Genomic DNA, 17,515 nt, shown 5'->3' on the forward strand with positions numbered 1-17,515 from the left:
CATTCATGGTGATGCTTTCACGTTATGTTGGAATTATTGTGACTGAGAAATTGTTAACGTCCCTAAACCCAGATTTTATTCAACACTTATAACCATAATGGTCCCATTTGCAGCTTTTGGTCCCAAAAGCACATTAGGAAGTCAAGACATTCAAAAAATGTTCTAACTGGTTGCTAGGGCTTGTAGGGTGTTCCAAAAGGTTGCTAGGCTTTTCCAAGCTAAGGTGTTCTGATGGGTTTCTAGGGTGATCTAAACTTCAAATGTTTTGGGCTGCTGACATTTTGGTTAATTTTTGACATGATGGTCAAGTCACATTTTTTTCTTTCTTTTACTTTTTGTCATCAACTGCTAATTATGAAAAACCCAACATTACATTAATACTTTATAAAAAATATTCCAGAATGCACTATTATTGTTTTTTTCTATATTAGGAAAGTTGCAATTTTGCACGAAGCAACTGATGCCGAGTTAAGGTATGTTATAACAGATTTCTTTTTCAGTCAACACTTTTACAAATGTTTTTCGCCTTTTGATTAGCTACAAATGTTTATTTGTTTAGATACACTAAAACAAGCATAAACACCTGGATTATGTACCTTGTTACAGATACAGAGTGCTTTTACAGATAAAGAATGAATTGAAGGAATATAACATGTGAAGTGTTAATCAAAGCTGGCAAATTTTTTGAATGCTTTTTTAAATGAGGTTGGGCATAGCCTTAAATTAATTAAATTAAGTTATATAAATTTTTAATACATGTAGTTTTATATAATTTCTGTGTGTGTGTATATATATATATATATTTATTTATATATATATATATATATATATTTATATATATATATATATATATATATATATATATATATATATATATATATATATATATATATATATATATATATATTTATATATATATATATATATATATATATATATATATATATATATGTGTGTGTGTGTGTGTGTGTGTGTGTGTGTGTGTGTGTATATACTGTTTGTTTTTTCTTCATCTTCTTCTTCCCACTGTCCTTACGTAGGTGTTGTCTCCATGGAAACAGAACTCCTCATCTTGTCAGTCGGACATGATTCTTCCGAGTGTATTTCTGACGGATGGGCGGGGCTAATTATCACATCACTCCTGTCACACTCTTGACAGCCAATAAGGGATGTAGTGATTCTTGGCCCTGTTTTATTTACCTGACAAATACAATTGAATGGAAGCATTTTCCGTGGTGAACAGTGCAAACCTCTGATATTGGGGAAACAGAGATAGAAGAGAGATAGAGGGGATGAAAGCGTTAAAACGCTTGAAAACTGGCACTAATACGACCACAGCTGTGGCACTGTAGGGTGTGTGTGTGTGGAATGACGATGTGTTTGTTCCTTGACAAGCCATCTGTGAACAGTTTGCAGATTTTTCCTCAGCACTGGATGCTCACAAACGGTTAGCTGACACACAACATGTCCGTCAAGACTTGTTTTTTATTTATATATAATGTAAAATATATAAGGGGAGTGACTGGGGATAGTTGTCACACTTTTATTATTAATTCAGTGAATATTTCTGAGGAAAGGTTTATTTTTGATTTCATTTCTGTATGGGCACATGCTTTTTTAAATTCAAATCATAGTTGTCAAAACTGCCTATTCACTTGTTTACCTGAAAAATATAGCATAAATGAAACGATTCTGAGTGCAGTTTTACACAGAAGGTAACACGTTTTATTTGTAATACGCTCTCTTATTTTTCACGTACAGTCACAATCCTGAGAATGGTGTATCAAGAAACACCAGTGAAAGCCCCTCCCCCACTAATGTGCAGCTGTTGTGGATGTGTATGTATTCCGGCAAATGGCAGTCCATATTGATCATTCTTATGACATTCTTAATCACAAATTCAGAGTCAATTATCATGTTTCTTGTGATAGGAGGAGGGAGGAGCTGAGTTTCCATCAGCCTCTCAGCAGCCTGGATCCCCACTCAGGTACTGCATTATTCATGAAGCCTTATGAATATTTAATTACTGTTACTGGGCTAAAGACAGGATGTGTTTAATGTAGGTGAGGTACAGTATTCATCATAACTGTCCTGCTGGTTTTTCAGGAGATGATCATTATATTTTAAGGTCACCTGCAAACAAGTAGGCAAATTATGGGTTATGACTCGGATATTACTTATAGTATTGGCTACTTAAAAAAAAAAACAATAACAATAACCACAAACTCTTAAATACATCCTTCTCAAACTTTCAGTTTTAATAGTAAATAAGTCAACACAGGACAGAACACAGGGTCAAATAAATTTAATTGGGTCATTAAAAGAATGGCAAAATTCTGTCATCATCTACTAAACATCTTGTCGTTCCAAAATTTAAAATGTTGTTCTTTCTACACAAAATGTGAAATTTGGTTCGAACTTTTGTAGACTGCATACAAAAACACCTTTAAAGGAAACCAAAAGGTTTGAAGTTTGAATATGTGAAAACTTAAATGATATTTGAGATCTATGAGACAGATTTTCTCATTTTCTAACTATTTATTAGTTTCCAAACAAAAAATAGGAAAAATCATATATATACTGTATATATATATATATATATATATATATATATATATATATATATATATATATATATATATGGATACATAGTATTAATTTAAATTCTAAAGAATTATGATAAAATAAAATCTGGTTAATAATAAAAATAAAAGATTTTTTTATTTATTTTTTTATTTTTTACATAAGCGATTCTTAATCCATTGAAGTTTTGGGATTCTTCCATCTTAACAATATTTAGCTCACACAAAGCTAATGTTTGGCTTCGGAAGATTTAAAATATAATACACAAGATGTAGTGTTACTATTTTTATAATGCTTTGTGGTGATTTTGTCCTTTTTTTTCGTGCTTGTTAATTCCTGAAATGCCGTCCTTAAAAAAACAAGACAGGATTTTGTGCCCAAAGATTCATGGCTTAATGTGTTCCCTGATGTTTTTAGAAATAATTTGTATACCCCTGGCCCTAGCTAAACTTTGAATGTGTGCACTTGGCCTGCCTCATCAGAACACCCAAGACAACTTCCATCTTCTTCCATGCCATTCTTGTATTAGGTATACATCCGGCAGTTAAGTTCTCTGCTGGTGGTCATTCCAGGCACTGATGTGTCAAACTGTCATCTTTGTCATCACCCAAACAAAATCTTACTAAAAGCTCATTTTTTTAAGGTATAAACCTTAACCACAACTTTAGATTTACGGCTTTGAGTCTAGTTTTAGAGTCAAACAAGATTTGGAAAATAAATATATTTCATATATAATTGAATATAGTATTTTTGATTATTCTTCATAATAATAAACTTCTATAACTCTTTACTTTTCCCTTTTCTCTTTTTTGTTTCACTTTTTCGGTCTCTTAAAAATAAACCAAACTTAAGTCTTTGCTCCAAAGCATTCAAGATTTAAGATAGTTTAAGTTGGAAAATTAAATTTTGCTAAAAAAGTAGTTAACAGGTAATGGATATTACGTATACCATAATTATAATTTAGTATCATAAAATCCTCTAAAAATACAAAGAAAAAAATATAGAACTAAAATATAATACAATTATTTCATTGAAATAAAAAGAAAAATAATTTTTGACTGGCACAACAGCAGCACCATAGTTATGTATTTTGAGACAAATTGGCTCTTCATAGTAGTGCCTCACTGTAACCAAGATTTATTTTATTTCTTAAGAAAAAGAGACATATTTTGTGGTAATTACAACCCACTACAAGAGTTTTTTACCTGTAATTTTCTTTTAACTCTTTAAGTCTCCTGAGTTATGAAGGGCAACCTCTGAACAAACTGAAACATATTTTCTTAAGGTCACAGCCCTTGATAGCTTTTAGTTTGAGCCTGAATATAAAATTTAGCTGACATGCTGTAGAGTTGGAATAATATATGCTAAGGTCTATTTATAGCAACTAAACACACCTGCACAGGTGACTAAAGTGAACTCTCATCTCAATTTATGTGACACCATTATAGGCTGGAACGAGATTTACACACACTGTGTTTCTCTGTCGCTTACATGAGTACAGCTGCATCTGCGTCACCATGGAGATGCAGTCAGCCAATGACAGGCGGCAATTTTCCCTCCAGGGACCATGCTGATTTGAGCTGGGGGGATCATGGGGGTGTAAACAGGAAGGAAGAACAAGAGGTGGGTGGATAGTGACAAATGATAGACTGTGTGTGTGAGTATATGCAGGTATGTGTGTGCATCTGTGCAGGTATGTGTGTTCTTTCAGTTTTCTTTAGGTAGGCGGGGTTTACAGCGTATGCATTCTAGCTTGTTGCTAGGCAAGAACGGTATCCATGGTTACCTCCATATCCAATCAGGTGTTAACGTTGATGTTGGCGCCCATCTCATTCATGTATGTATGTGCGTAAGTGATAAAAATATAAGCTATCTTTCACAGTTATTGCTCCTAGGTTCTGAACAGTCTATATTTTCTCTGATAGTTGGCCACTGGAACTTAAATCTGGTCGTAGAAACAGAGCTGTGTTTTAGATTGAGATTTAGGTTTAGGTTTTGAATTTGCAGAACTCATTCTTTAAACTGTAGTGAACAGATAGAGAACTCTGTAGGCCATAGTCAGTGCATCTGTCAGAACTGTAGGAGTGTTACATTTGGTTTGATATGTGTGTTAAGTGTGTGTTTGTGTGTGTGTGTCCTGTGTCCTCTCCTTCTGCCTTACAGAACCAAGTGACCGGTTGCTATGGGATCAGAGGCTTGACGACTGTTACCAAGGCCCAAAGGCAGTTATACATGAACCTAGTCAACCCAGAGACAAGAGACACAGAGAGAAAGGATGGTAAAAGGATAGAAGACCACAAATGTTTAAACAAATAACCTCAAATATATATTCAGGTTCAGTATTATAAAAATCTCTACAAAATGTGAACTGTAAACTTTAAGTTTTTTTTTTTTTTTTTAAATTAAAATCATCCGAGACGGGCATGGATAAATTAATAATGTAGCAAACTAAAACTAAACTAAGTTTGGATAAATTTATTACATACTGCCATGAGTGTCCATACGGAGAATTAATTACAATTAAACCATTATCAACACAAATAACAAAATAACAATGTATAAAGAAAACATTTTTTGATTCTACAAGCACAAAAGATAGTCAACCAGCAAAATTAAGGGTGTCAGAGTTATGAGCTCGTTGGTTATTTACATTTACATTACATTTACATTTATTCATTTAGCAGACGCTTTTATCCAAAGCAACTTACAAATGAGGACAGTGGAAGCAATCAAAAACAACAAAAAGAGCAATGATATATAAGTGCTATAACAAGTCTCAGTTAGGTTAACCTAAGTACACGTAGCATGGGCTTTTAAATAATATAATAAATAAAAAGAAAACAGAATAAAAAAAAAGAATAGAACAAAAAAAGAATACAAAAACAAGCTAGTGTTAGAGGTGTTTACACACACACCCACACACACACACACACACACACACTCATACACAATTGCATAATAAATTAAAAGAAAATTAAAAAAAAAGATTAGAAAGGCAATTAGATTTTTTTTAAGAATAGAATTTGAATAGTGAGTGTTAAAGTTAGAGGGTCAAATAAAGATGGAAGAGATGGGTTTTAAGCCGATTCTTGAAGATGGCTAAGGACTCAGCTGCTCGGATTGAGTTGGGGAGGTCATTCCACCAGGAGGGAACATTTAATTTAAAATCCATAAAAGTGACTTTGTGCTTCTTTGGGATGGCACAATCAAGCGACGTTCATTTGCAGAACGCAAGTTTCTAGAAGGCACATAAGTCTGAAGTAACAAATTTAGGTAAATGGGTGCAGAGCCAGTGGTAGTTTTGTAGGCAAACATCAATGCCTTGAATTTTATGCGAGCAGCTATTGGAAGCCAGTGCAAATTGATAAACAGAGGTGTGACATGTATTCTTTTTGGCTCATTAAAAATTAATCTTGCTGCCGCGTTCTGGATTAATTTTAAAGGTTACATAGAGCTGGTTGGAAGACCTGCCAAGAGAGCATTGCAATAGTCCAGCCTGGACAGAATAAGAGCTTGAACAAGGAGTTGTGCAACATGTTGAATAAAGCAAATCTGCAGGATCGGACAGTTTAAGCAATGTGGTCTGAGAAAGTCAATTGATCATCAATCATAACTCCAAGGCTTCTAGCTGTTTTTGAAGGAGTTATGGTTGATGTGCCTAACTTGATGGTGAAATTGTGATGAAACGATGGGTTTGCTGGAATCACAAGCAGTTCTGTCTTGGCAAGTTTGAGTTGAAGGTGATGGTCCGTCATCCAGCAAGAAATGTCTGTTAGACAAGCTGAGATGTGAATAGCTACCTTCGGATCATCAGGATGGAATGACAGGTAGAGTTGAGTGTCATCAGCATAGCAGTGGTATGAAAAGCCATGTTTCTGAATGACAGAACCTAATGATGCCATGTAGACAGAGAAGAGAAGTGGTCCAAGAACTGAGCCCTGAGGCACCCCAGTAGTTAGATGTTGTGACTTGGACACCTCACCTCTCCAAGATACTTTGAAGGACCTATCTGATAGGTAAGACTCAAACCATTGAAGTGTGGTTCCTGAGATGCCTTTTGCCAGTAGAGTTCAGAGGATCTGCTTTAACAACTGAGAGCAAGGCAGTCTCAGTTGAATGTCCACTTCTGAAGCCAGATTGGTTGCTGTCAAGAAGGTTTGTTGTGTGTGAGAAATGTAGAGACTTGGTTGAACACAGCTCGTTCAAGTGTTTTTGCAATGAAAGGAAGAAGGGAAACTGGTCTGTAGTTCTCTAAAAGATATGGGTTGAGGGTGGGTTTCTTAAGTAGTGGAGTTATACGAGCCTGTCTAAATGATGAGGGAAAAACACCAGTGTGGAGGGATGTGTTGATGATGTGAGTGAGTGCAGGTACAACTGCAGGAGAAATGGCTTGAAGGAGATGAGATGGAATAGGATCAAGCGGGCAAGTAGTAGGGTGATTAGAAAGGATGAGTTTTGAGATTTCTGCCTCAGAGAGTGAAGAGAAGGATGTAAATGAGTGTATGTTTGTTGGTGATATGAGCTTGACTGATTGTGGTGTGGAAAACTGTGCATTGATGTGTTTAATTTTATTAATAAAAAACGTTTTTTTTTTTAATTTTTTTATTTATAGAGCTGTTTTTTTTCTTCCTCGGACAAAATTCCAGATTGCACTATGCACCTGCACATATACATGTAGACTGAACATGTAATACACGATGCCACCATATTCACAAATTCACATTTTTGTTGTTTACACATAGACGTCAATTGCATTGTTTTCAAAGACTTGCACTTTGAAACCCCTTTTCAAAAGTTTGCATTTTCAGGCCCTCAGAACACTTGTCATAAACAAACAGGCAAAACACATGAAAAGTTTTCCATTTTAAGTTAAAAATTGTCATGTAAATGGCCCACCAATAAATTTGTTTAGGGTATGAAAATATCAATACATATATATTCATATTTTATATATATTATTAGAAGCCAGACTAATAGCTTCTAATAGTCTTGTAGCTTGTACAGTGTCAGATTTAGTGGTTAGCTGTACAAGAACATTAGCATTTCTCTTTCAAATCAGTTTCTTTTCGCAGTTGTGAATGCTATGCAAATACAATTCTTCTTCCCCTGTGCCATATAAAAAACTTTGTAAATGTAAAATTTTTAGTTTATATCCTCCACCAAATGTGTCTTCAGATTACATAAGAGTTTGGATTTGTTGCAGGTAAAATTAGACAAGATATTTGCTTTGGATTTTTGATTTGTTTGAACCGTTATGAGCATAAAAATATAATCGGATGTGTTGGGGAGAAACACTGAAGCTGTGAGTTTATGAAAACACAAAAATCAAGACATTTGAGCTGATTTTTTATCTGTTTGTTTCATTTTATTAATGTTGCTCCATGTATACAAGTACATATATCTCAATTCTTCCGTTTTATTTGTATTTTTTTCATTTACCAGGGAATTTTTGAAAAGAAAAGGAATGATAGAGAAAGAAACAGAGAGAAGGAGAGAGAGAGAGAGAGAGAGAGAGAGAGCATGTGTGTTAATTCAAATGAAAAATCACCTGTAGCAACATTATCTCCACAGTAACCAAAAATACACAACAGTGGGGCCAACCACTGACATGCAAAACACACACAGCCTCACACATACAGATACACACAACGCTCACATTGTTCTGTCAGCATGTTGAGAGATCATCCTATTTGGTGAGTTTGGAGGTCTGGGCTCTTTCCCTATGTCTCTCTGACTTCATGAAATCTGCTGCTTTCAAAGTACAGAAAGACTAAAACTCCATTAACACACACACACACACACACACGTGCAGAAAATACATGCTTATACCATGTATAACTCCATACACACACTCACTTCATACTCCCGGATCCCTCCACACATGTTCACACTTAAAAATGAACTTTTAAACATCCAATTACAGGGATAGTTCACCTTAAATTAAAGTTCTGTAATAATATACTTATCTTCATGTCAAACCTGTATGACTTACTTTCTTACATCTAACACAAAAGGAAACATTTTGAACAATGTTCACGCTGCGCTGTTCTTAGTAAAGTGGATGGGGACCAAAGGCTGTCTAGTTTCAAAAAGGACAAAATAGCACCATAAAAGCTTCACAAAAGGAGTCCATACGGCTTGTGCACTATATTCCAAGTCTTCTTTGAAATTTAAATCGCTTTTTAATCAAAACCTTGCTTGACAGATCTTGTCCCCATTCACTTTTGTGCACGGAAATGAGCAGCTCATTCAGCAAAATGTATTTCTTTTTGCATTCTCTGGAAGACAAAAAGTCATACAGGTTTAGGTCATTTTTAGGTGAACTGTTCCTTTAAAAAAAAAAAAACTAATAATGTTAACATTCAATTTTGAGCATGGTGTATGTGTGTGTTTGATGTATTATGCATTACACTGATTAAGTTTCCACTGATATGTGAGAAAAAGAGAGAGAGACAAATAAATAAAGTAGGAAAGTCGGGGGATAAGCAAAGACACAATGCCAATCACTAACTAGAAAGCAGCAAACAGGAAATATGAAACATGTATCAGGGAGGCTGGACTACTACTATTACTACTACTGTCACTCACACACACACACACACACACACGCACACGCACACGCACACACACACACACACACACACACACACACACACACACACACACATATATTAACCCCACACACTGCCATCACACTCAAATGGAGGGAAGTGAGATTTGGAGGGTGGCAATGAATAGATTTCATGTTTTTTTCCACCCCTCACTGAATGGAGGTAGACAGAAAGGTGATGAGAGATAAAGAGAGAGAGAGTTGGGGGCTGGTGGTTTGTATCAAAGTTCAATTGAATAGTAAAGATATCATCATAACTTCCAGTCTTATTCACCATGATCATGTCCATCGCCAACACAATGATCAACCTCCAGCATGTTAAAATCATTGTTGTTACTAATATCATTATTCATAATTATAATTGCTTATATAATTTAAAATGGGCGGGCTAGTTTTATTATTTAGATTTGATCTTGTTTTTCATTTGTCATTAATCTTGTCATTAACTGTTCCTTCTGTTAATCCTGCACAGTGACTGCTTGCTCCTTATTGGGGGCGGGGCTGGTCTCCGTGGTGATTGGCTCTGCAGGGGTGGATTCTTTTGTGGGCGGAGCCTCAGTTTTTTTAGACTCGGCGTCGGGCTTGCTCTCCGTCACTGTAGCTACAGGAGGGGCGGGATCTTTTGCAGCCTCTTTTTCATTGGCTGAAGCTGCAGAAGGGGCGGATTTATCTTCTGCTTTGGCAGGAGGGGCATCTGGACTCTTAGCGGGTTCTGCTTTGGCAGCTTCGCTGCTCTTGGCGTCAGAAGCTTTAGGAGCATTAGCGTTCGCCGCTGGCTCCTCCTTCTTCGCAGCGGCGGTGCTTTTCTCCTCCTCCTTGGGTGCGGTGGAATTGCTATCGGCGGTGGGCGTGGCTTCATTGGCGGCCGCCTCCGTGTCATTGGTTGTCTCAGTGGCAGCAGGAGCTTCCTCCTTGTTCTCCTTAGGAGCTTCTCCCTCTTCCGCCGACGCTCCCTCCGTCTTTGCGTCCTTCTCTTTTGCCTTCTCGTCATTCATATTGTATCCCTTCTTCTTTTTGCTCAGCTTCCCTCCCATTTTACCTCTGACCTGTGGAAGAGAGAAGCATGACAATCAACACTGGCTGCAATGACCAGAATGAGCTCTTGAATTCACAAAAGGGTCCACTTCATTTTAACTCTAAAATCATAAATGAAATCTTTCAGCTACCTCTGTTGTTTCTCAAACAGCAGTGTGATTAAGTGTTTTTAAGAAATGGACCCTAGAAAAATTCAGAAATCTCCTTTAGAGTTTCAGATCTCAACAGTGTCTCAGACTTTGTTCAGCTTTGCCAATATACATGTACCAGTCTGCAAGATGAGATTGTAATAAGAACTCATTAAGAATTTTTTTTTTCATTTAACGCTTTCCAAATGATTTGGGCTATCATAAAATATTTAAGAATAAACTCTATAATGCTATACCAAAAGGTTTTCAATCTTTTGGATGCCAAAGACCCCAAATATGACCACTTTTAGGGAGCCCTCTACGCTAAAATTTATCTATAGTTCATCTATAGTTTCTTGTATAAAGATGCAATTTATTCTATGAGAATATATTTGCATAATAAATATGCCTAAAATGTTATTTGGAAATAATTCTATTACATTGTTTTTTTTACTTATTATAGTACTTTGATTGATTGATTGATTGATTGATTGATTGATTGATTGATTGATTGGTTGATGTAATTAAGTTTTATTTATTTAGTTTTTCTCTAAACCTTTCTACAGAACATCTAGCATTCGTAACATACTTTGCAGGCTCCTATACTATAGTAGATAAAATATCTTATGCTGTTGTGTGTTACACTATGCTATGCTATATTTTTAATACTGTACTATGTTAACAGTTATCTAATTTGTTTGTGTTTTTGATTCTGCAGGAATTTTAAAAGAAACATCAAAGACAAGGATTTAAAAGAGTTTTCTCTATTGCTTCCTGAGCCATGAGCAAAGAGCAACAACTGAGCAATAAAATTTTCCTCTGGGATTATTTGTGAAAATTCAAGTGTAGCATGTCACACACTACATGTCTTGCATAATCAGAATCACATTCTGGGAAGAAAAATCTAATTCTTGTCTTTAAAAGGTACTAGGAAAAAAAAGCAAAAGATGGGATGAATATACTTCTGCTTTGGATTTATTTTAGTAAATACGCCTTAATCCTGAAACAGAGAGCTAATAAAAGATCAATAGGCTAATCTCAAATCTCTGAAACAGTCTGTCAGGGTTAATCTGTCAGATTAATATTCATGAACCCAGCAGCTCATCAATTCATAGTGCATTGTATATACATTAGTATGATAGTAGAATTAGTAGTAGTATTATCTTTTAATAATAATTAATATGATCTATTTTTTTTACAGAAACCCTCAATGACCAAAAATATCTTAAGCATCACCACCAGTCTTAAGTTCAGTTAAAATGACAAATATGCATTCATTAGGCCTAAAAGTTAATTTTTACATAAAGGCATTGTGCTAGAAATATTACTATTATTTAGTAAATGTATGTGATACTGCTACTACTGTTGAAAAATTTTATAAAATTTTATTTTTTTAAAGAAATAAATCACAATATTTCTTCCATGTTTTAATTTTAATAGCAAATCCCCTTTATTTACCAAAAATAAAATGTGTTTACATTTCATAAATTAAAAGACAAATTAAATTTGGGTGAAAGTTGTTTACTGTTTTTCATAATTATATAACTTGTAGAAAAACTTTAAACACAATTGTAAATAAGTATAAAGAATGGCATTGGTTTTATTTTTAGTGCTAAAAAGTTATTTTTTTTTAATTAGCATATTTTTGTGTTTTGCTTTGGTACCGAAATTGGTACCGAGAACCGTGGATTTTCACTGGTATCGGTACCGAATACTGAAATTTTGGTACTGTGACAACACTAGCGCTGATAGTTATCTAGATAGATGGAGGGGGTTTTAGAGGATAGCATCTCTGAGCCTTACTACCTGCAATTCAGAACTGCAGTTACCAAGGCAACCGGGTGCTCATGTGACCAATTCCGAATATGGAGCTGTGCAAAACACATTCTCGCTCTCTCTCACTCCATTCTCCCTGTTGGCTGCTTTAGCGTTCCTGAGCTCAACAACCATCTGTGTAATGACACACTTGCACACACATACAGTTATTCTCCAGACAGAAGGAGAGCAGTAATCAAGTGAAGCCAACATGTGAGTTGAGTGTTTCTTGCACACACACACACACACATATGACAATGGAAACATGGAAAGTCTTTCCTTGCAATGTATAAGAGAACAATAGACACTATCTCTCCCGTCTCCGCTGAGTCAAACAGACAGCAGCACGCTGTTTCAGCTTTAAACAATACGCTGCAGTGTGTGTGCATCTGTGACCTGTCTCATCTGTACAGAAAGCTTGAAATTCACTTCCTGTGTGAAACCTGCTAATTGGTAGAACATTCAATCCTGGTGTTGCTTGTAATCTGTCTATGCAGTGTGTACAAGAAGTAAATCAAAATCCCCATTGGCAAATTCAAAATTAAAGCAAAGGATGAACTGCACCTTTGGCTTCTGCTCCAGTACAGAGCCATGCAAAAATGTTTAGGTGAGTGGAAGACTGAATATTGACACTCAAAGCATCAGTAAGATTAAACCTTCAGATGAAGATGTAATTGTTTTTATTGTTTTTATTTTAATAACTATTCTGCAATAATTTGAAATGCTCTGCTGTTTTTTTTTTCAGAAACTCTTGTTTGTTTTATTGCATATTATTTTGTATTGTTTAAATCTGCACTTTATATTATTTTAAGTATTTATTTGAAAAGCTATGAGCAGCACATTCGATCAGTTATTTGATTTTAAGTCACTTGTATACATTATATATACAAGAAAACATTAAAAACAGTAATATTGTGAAATATTATTACAACATAAAATAACTGTTTTCTATTTTTAATAGAAATTTTCATATATATGGCTGTATTGCCATATAAATGTGTGTAGCCTTGAATCCCAAATTGCTTATGTAACTCTAAAACTCCAACACATACACAAACACAAACATTAGGCTAAAGGCAGAGGAGGGGGTTGAGAACTGGAGCAGAAAATCTGACCCAATCACTGTGCTGTAACAGCAGCAATGCATTTTGGAAGCAAACACACATTCATGGTTTCATATTCAAATACAATAAACTAACATTAGATATGGACAATGGCATGTATATTGCCTAATTAAGACTACATATTCAGATATTATGCTTTTTTTCCAGTATGTTGGTATTATTAGATGCCTCTCAGTCAGTATTTGAATCATTTATTGGCTTGTGTTGTGTACTGGCTGAACACCTGTTTGTGTGCAATGGACTTAATCTTGCTAATCTAAATATTATGGACCCTAAATATCTATGTGTACATTTAAAAAAAAAACAAATGAGTAGAAGATAAGTTAATAAAACATATCCTCATTCACCCTCGTAGTTTATATTCTGTTTTATGTGCACCTGTGTGCTTGTATGTTGAATACAGACTCTGTTATTTTAACTCCACATCAACAGGAGGCAGTGTGGAGCCACATCTTTGAGATGTTTTGGTGAGGACTGGACTCAAGTGGAGGGAGAGGAGAATGTGACAGGTCAAAGTTTATAACATGCTATAATAACTTTAGATCTGTCCTCCAAGCTCAAATACACACATACACACACACAAGCTCTTAACCCTAGAGATGTACTCAAACAAAACGCACACACACCAGCACATTGTTGGCTAGGGCTCAGGCCTCTACGTAAACAGCAGCTCAGGCTAATGAATAACTCCAGAACACTGAGCAGACAGAGAAACTAGAAGCTCTTTTTTGTTTGATGGGTCGAGATGAATTGAAGAATAAATATGCAGTGATGAGTCATATGATATTTATTGTGATTGTGTTTGTTGAATTGATTATTCTTGTTAACACAGAGCATGAGTTAAAAGCCAAATGTTGGATGTGCTTTCAGGATGACAAACAGTGTGACTGTTGAGAGAAGGAGTCTGACATATTTCACTCCAGGTAATTGTTTTATTTAATTTCTATACTTCCCCCAAAAAAAACACTCTTTTTTTTAGGCCATAACTGTGTGTGTCCAGTAAGTGCTACTTCCTTCTTGATTCTTCCTGATCAGTGAACATGGTTTAGACTGTTATTAACCATCAGAGAATCATTAACAACACACAGTGGAACTAAAATTAAAACAGGGAACATGAATTGCACCTGCTATAAGCAGTTTATTTGTATTTTTTAAGTCCATAATTCACTAAAGGAATTATTGTGAAAATTAGGAAACAGCATGAATGCTTTGGTAAGTGGTAATGAACAAAATTTGCATGCTGTAAATCCCCATCTAACAGGCCACGTCTAAATCCTAGGTTGTGAAGGATGAGGCGGACTACAACAATTTGTCATACTTATCCAAGCACTTTATTTGGCACTTTTAAAATATGTTTGACCACACCACCTGTCTGGGTGCCTTGTTAAAGCACTCGTCTCTGTTATTTATTAAATTATTGCTGTCATAATCATTTGAAAATGTACACAAACATCACCTATAAAAATTACATTTAGCAGAGTCTTGTGCTCAGTAATGATCCTAAAAGTTGATTTACTTATACTGCAAGAACTCTGACATTCAAAAGTTTGTGGCCAGTATAATTTTATTTGAAAGAAATCCCAAAAGATTTTATTGATCAAAAGGCAATGAATGATTGGAAATGAAGACTTTTACTTTGCTAAAAAAAAAAGCACATTTCCATTCCAATTTAAAATATACATTTAAATATACATATTTTGAATAAATTCTATTCTTTTAAACTGTCTATTCATCAGACAGAGAATCTTGAAAAAATGTGTCACGGATCTCCACAAGACTATCAAGTAGCTGTTTTCAACATTGATAATAATAAGAATTGTTTCTTGAGCAGCAAATTAGTATATTTGTTAATTAGAAACCAGCGATTGCAACACTGAAGACTTAAAATTCATATTTGCCATAAGGAATAAATTACATTACATATTTTTTAAATATATTGCAATAAAAAAGTGATTATAAATCATAATATTTTTTCATAATATTGTATGTTCTTTAGTGTATTATGGAGTGTATTATTCATCAAATAAATGTGCATGAGAGCATAAGAGACAAACTGGTCTTAAAATCTTACGAACTCCAAACTAGATAATGAACTAAAAAAATGTGTATCATGACTAAATGTGCTGTTTACACACATCTGTTTACACCCCCAGTAAATGGAAAAACTTCCAGTTTACTGAGTCTAAAAAATATAAGATAAACCTCGTATTATGACAAGAATGTGCCTTGAGCCTTGACTATTCACATTGTATTGTTTTTACAAGGTCATTAATTTAGGGTTATTTTGTTGAATGTGAAGAAAGTATCAGGACCGTGTGTGTGTGTGTGTGTGTGTGTGTGTGTGTGTGTGTGTGTGTGTGTGTGTGTGTGTGTGTGTGTGTGTGTGTGTGTGCGTGCGTGTGTGTGTGTCTCCGTCCATTTAACTTTGACTTAGAAATATCTACTTCAGTAACATAAAGAGTAGAGTGAGGGAAGATTTGAAATGAACACCACTGCATTAAAACAGTCTCACAACCAGAACTAAGATAAATATAGTTAAAATGGACAGATAGAGAGAGAGCATCTTTGAACACTGGTCATTCCAAAATCCCTAAGTGTGTTTCAACAAGAGTGTATGGAAGTGCTGAGGTGGTTTATTACCTCATTTGGACATTGTCTTGAGAACTGTGAAAACTTTGACCTGGTAAAATCCTTCATCCTACACACACACACGGCCATCTCTCAGGATGGAAATTGCTCTAATGAAAACAACGGTGAGGGAACATAAACACCACTGGCAGACAAAAACACGCTCGCACACACAAAGACCTTGAGATTCTTTCTTGAGTAGTGCACAGACTCCACATTATTCTGATGACTGTTTAGCGGAGCAGTGAGTAACTGAGCACGGAGCACTGAGGGTAAAATGCACTTTGACTTTGAGTTTATGTGTGTGTTTGTGTGTGCACGCATGTGTGTTTATTTAAGGCTGCCATGGCTCCTAAAAACACCTTCACTGGAGCCAGCCTGAGATAGAAACACACACAAACTATCCTTGAGCTTCACCCGGAGTTGCAGACTTGTCTCTATGTGTGTTTCAGGATAGTGGGAGATTTGATTGTGTCTTTTGAGTACAAACATCCATAAATCACATAACTGACAGATGCCTAATGAATGAAATGAAATGTGAGCTTCCTCACTTGAGGATACACATAAAAATGTATACTGCACACTGATGGGTGTTTTTTGATGGGTAATTCTGTATTGTGTTTGATAACCTGATGTTGTGGAAATGACATTTAGAACATTTTTTGAATAAAAATGGTAGAATCATTTGTCTCTCTACAGCTAATTTATGTATATACTCTATGCATTTAAAAAAATACATATTTACTATTTTAATAGTATTTTTATACTTTTTGTGTAATTTTACTAAAATGGGCTTAACTGAAAATTACTGAAATGATCTGTTCTTAATTGATATTGGTTGATCTTCAAATATCTTAATTTTTTATATCTTAATAACTTAATGATATCTTAATAATTTTAATAAAACAAGTATGCTAATTCTATTAGTGACAAAATTGTCGGTTGTGATTGAAATGATACCACAACCGAGGGATAGTCAACATAAATAATTTCTACACAATAAATGTCAGGCTTTATTTAGACTGTCATAGTTTCACAAACTGTAATAATTTATGATTGATTTTCATAATTTAAATTTGAATGTCCAGCTTAGGTATAAGGATATAACAATAAAATGCATGTATAGAACAAAAAAAAAATGAAGAAAAAAAAATGAAGTTTTCAGTAAACAGTAAAAAAAAAAATTGAAATCTTTAATAAAACTGTTTGCACATATATGTGGTGTTTTTTAAAAAACATATTAACTTAGGATTTCATATATGACTTCATGAAGTTTAAAAAAAAGGCCATATATTGTCTTAAACATCTGAGATTTAGGCTTAGTCTAAACATAACCCGCAGGAAACCAGAAAAAAAATACATACAAATCCACACAGTGTTTAATGTTTTCATTCTTGTGGGAAATTTGCTGGCCAAACAAGAAGCGCCTGCATTGTTCATTAGGCCTTGATTATATAGTCGGATGTCCTGAACACAGCACAAAGGTTTTTTAAAATATGCTTTCACTCCTGTCTGTTCCTTCACAAGGTTCTATACTGTAAATACATAATGATACCAGACTACATTTAACACTCTCAGACAGCTGACATGTA

At 34.8% G+C, this 17,515-nt stretch overlaps 1 protein-coding gene across 2 annotated transcripts in view; it reads right to left on the reverse strand.

Annotated features, from left to right (window-relative positions):
* Nucleotides 1-7,923: 7,923 nt before the first annotated feature.
* LOC132154600 (brain acid soluble protein 1 homolog) overlaps nt 7,924-17,515 on the reverse strand; it is a 13,877-nt gene continuing 4,285 nt past the window's right edge. Inside the window, exon 2 of one of the 2 annotated variants that reach the window (XM_059563228.1) lies at nt 7,924-10,239. In XM_059563228.1, the coding sequence (XP_059419211.1) occupies nt 9,652-10,227 (576 nt within the window). In that variant the 5' untranslated portion in view covers nt 10,228-10,239 and the 3' untranslated portion in view covers nt 7,924-9,651. The remainder of the gene's footprint in view (nt 10,240-17,515) is intronic. The other variant, XM_059563229.1, reaches the window with a different exon arrangement.

Source organism: Carassius carassius, chromosome 12 (genome assembly GCF_963082965.1).
Source record: "Carassius carassius chromosome 12, fCarCar2.1, whole genome shotgun sequence".
Taxonomy (NCBI): domain Eukaryota; kingdom Metazoa; phylum Chordata; class Actinopteri; order Cypriniformes; family Cyprinidae; genus Carassius; species Carassius carassius.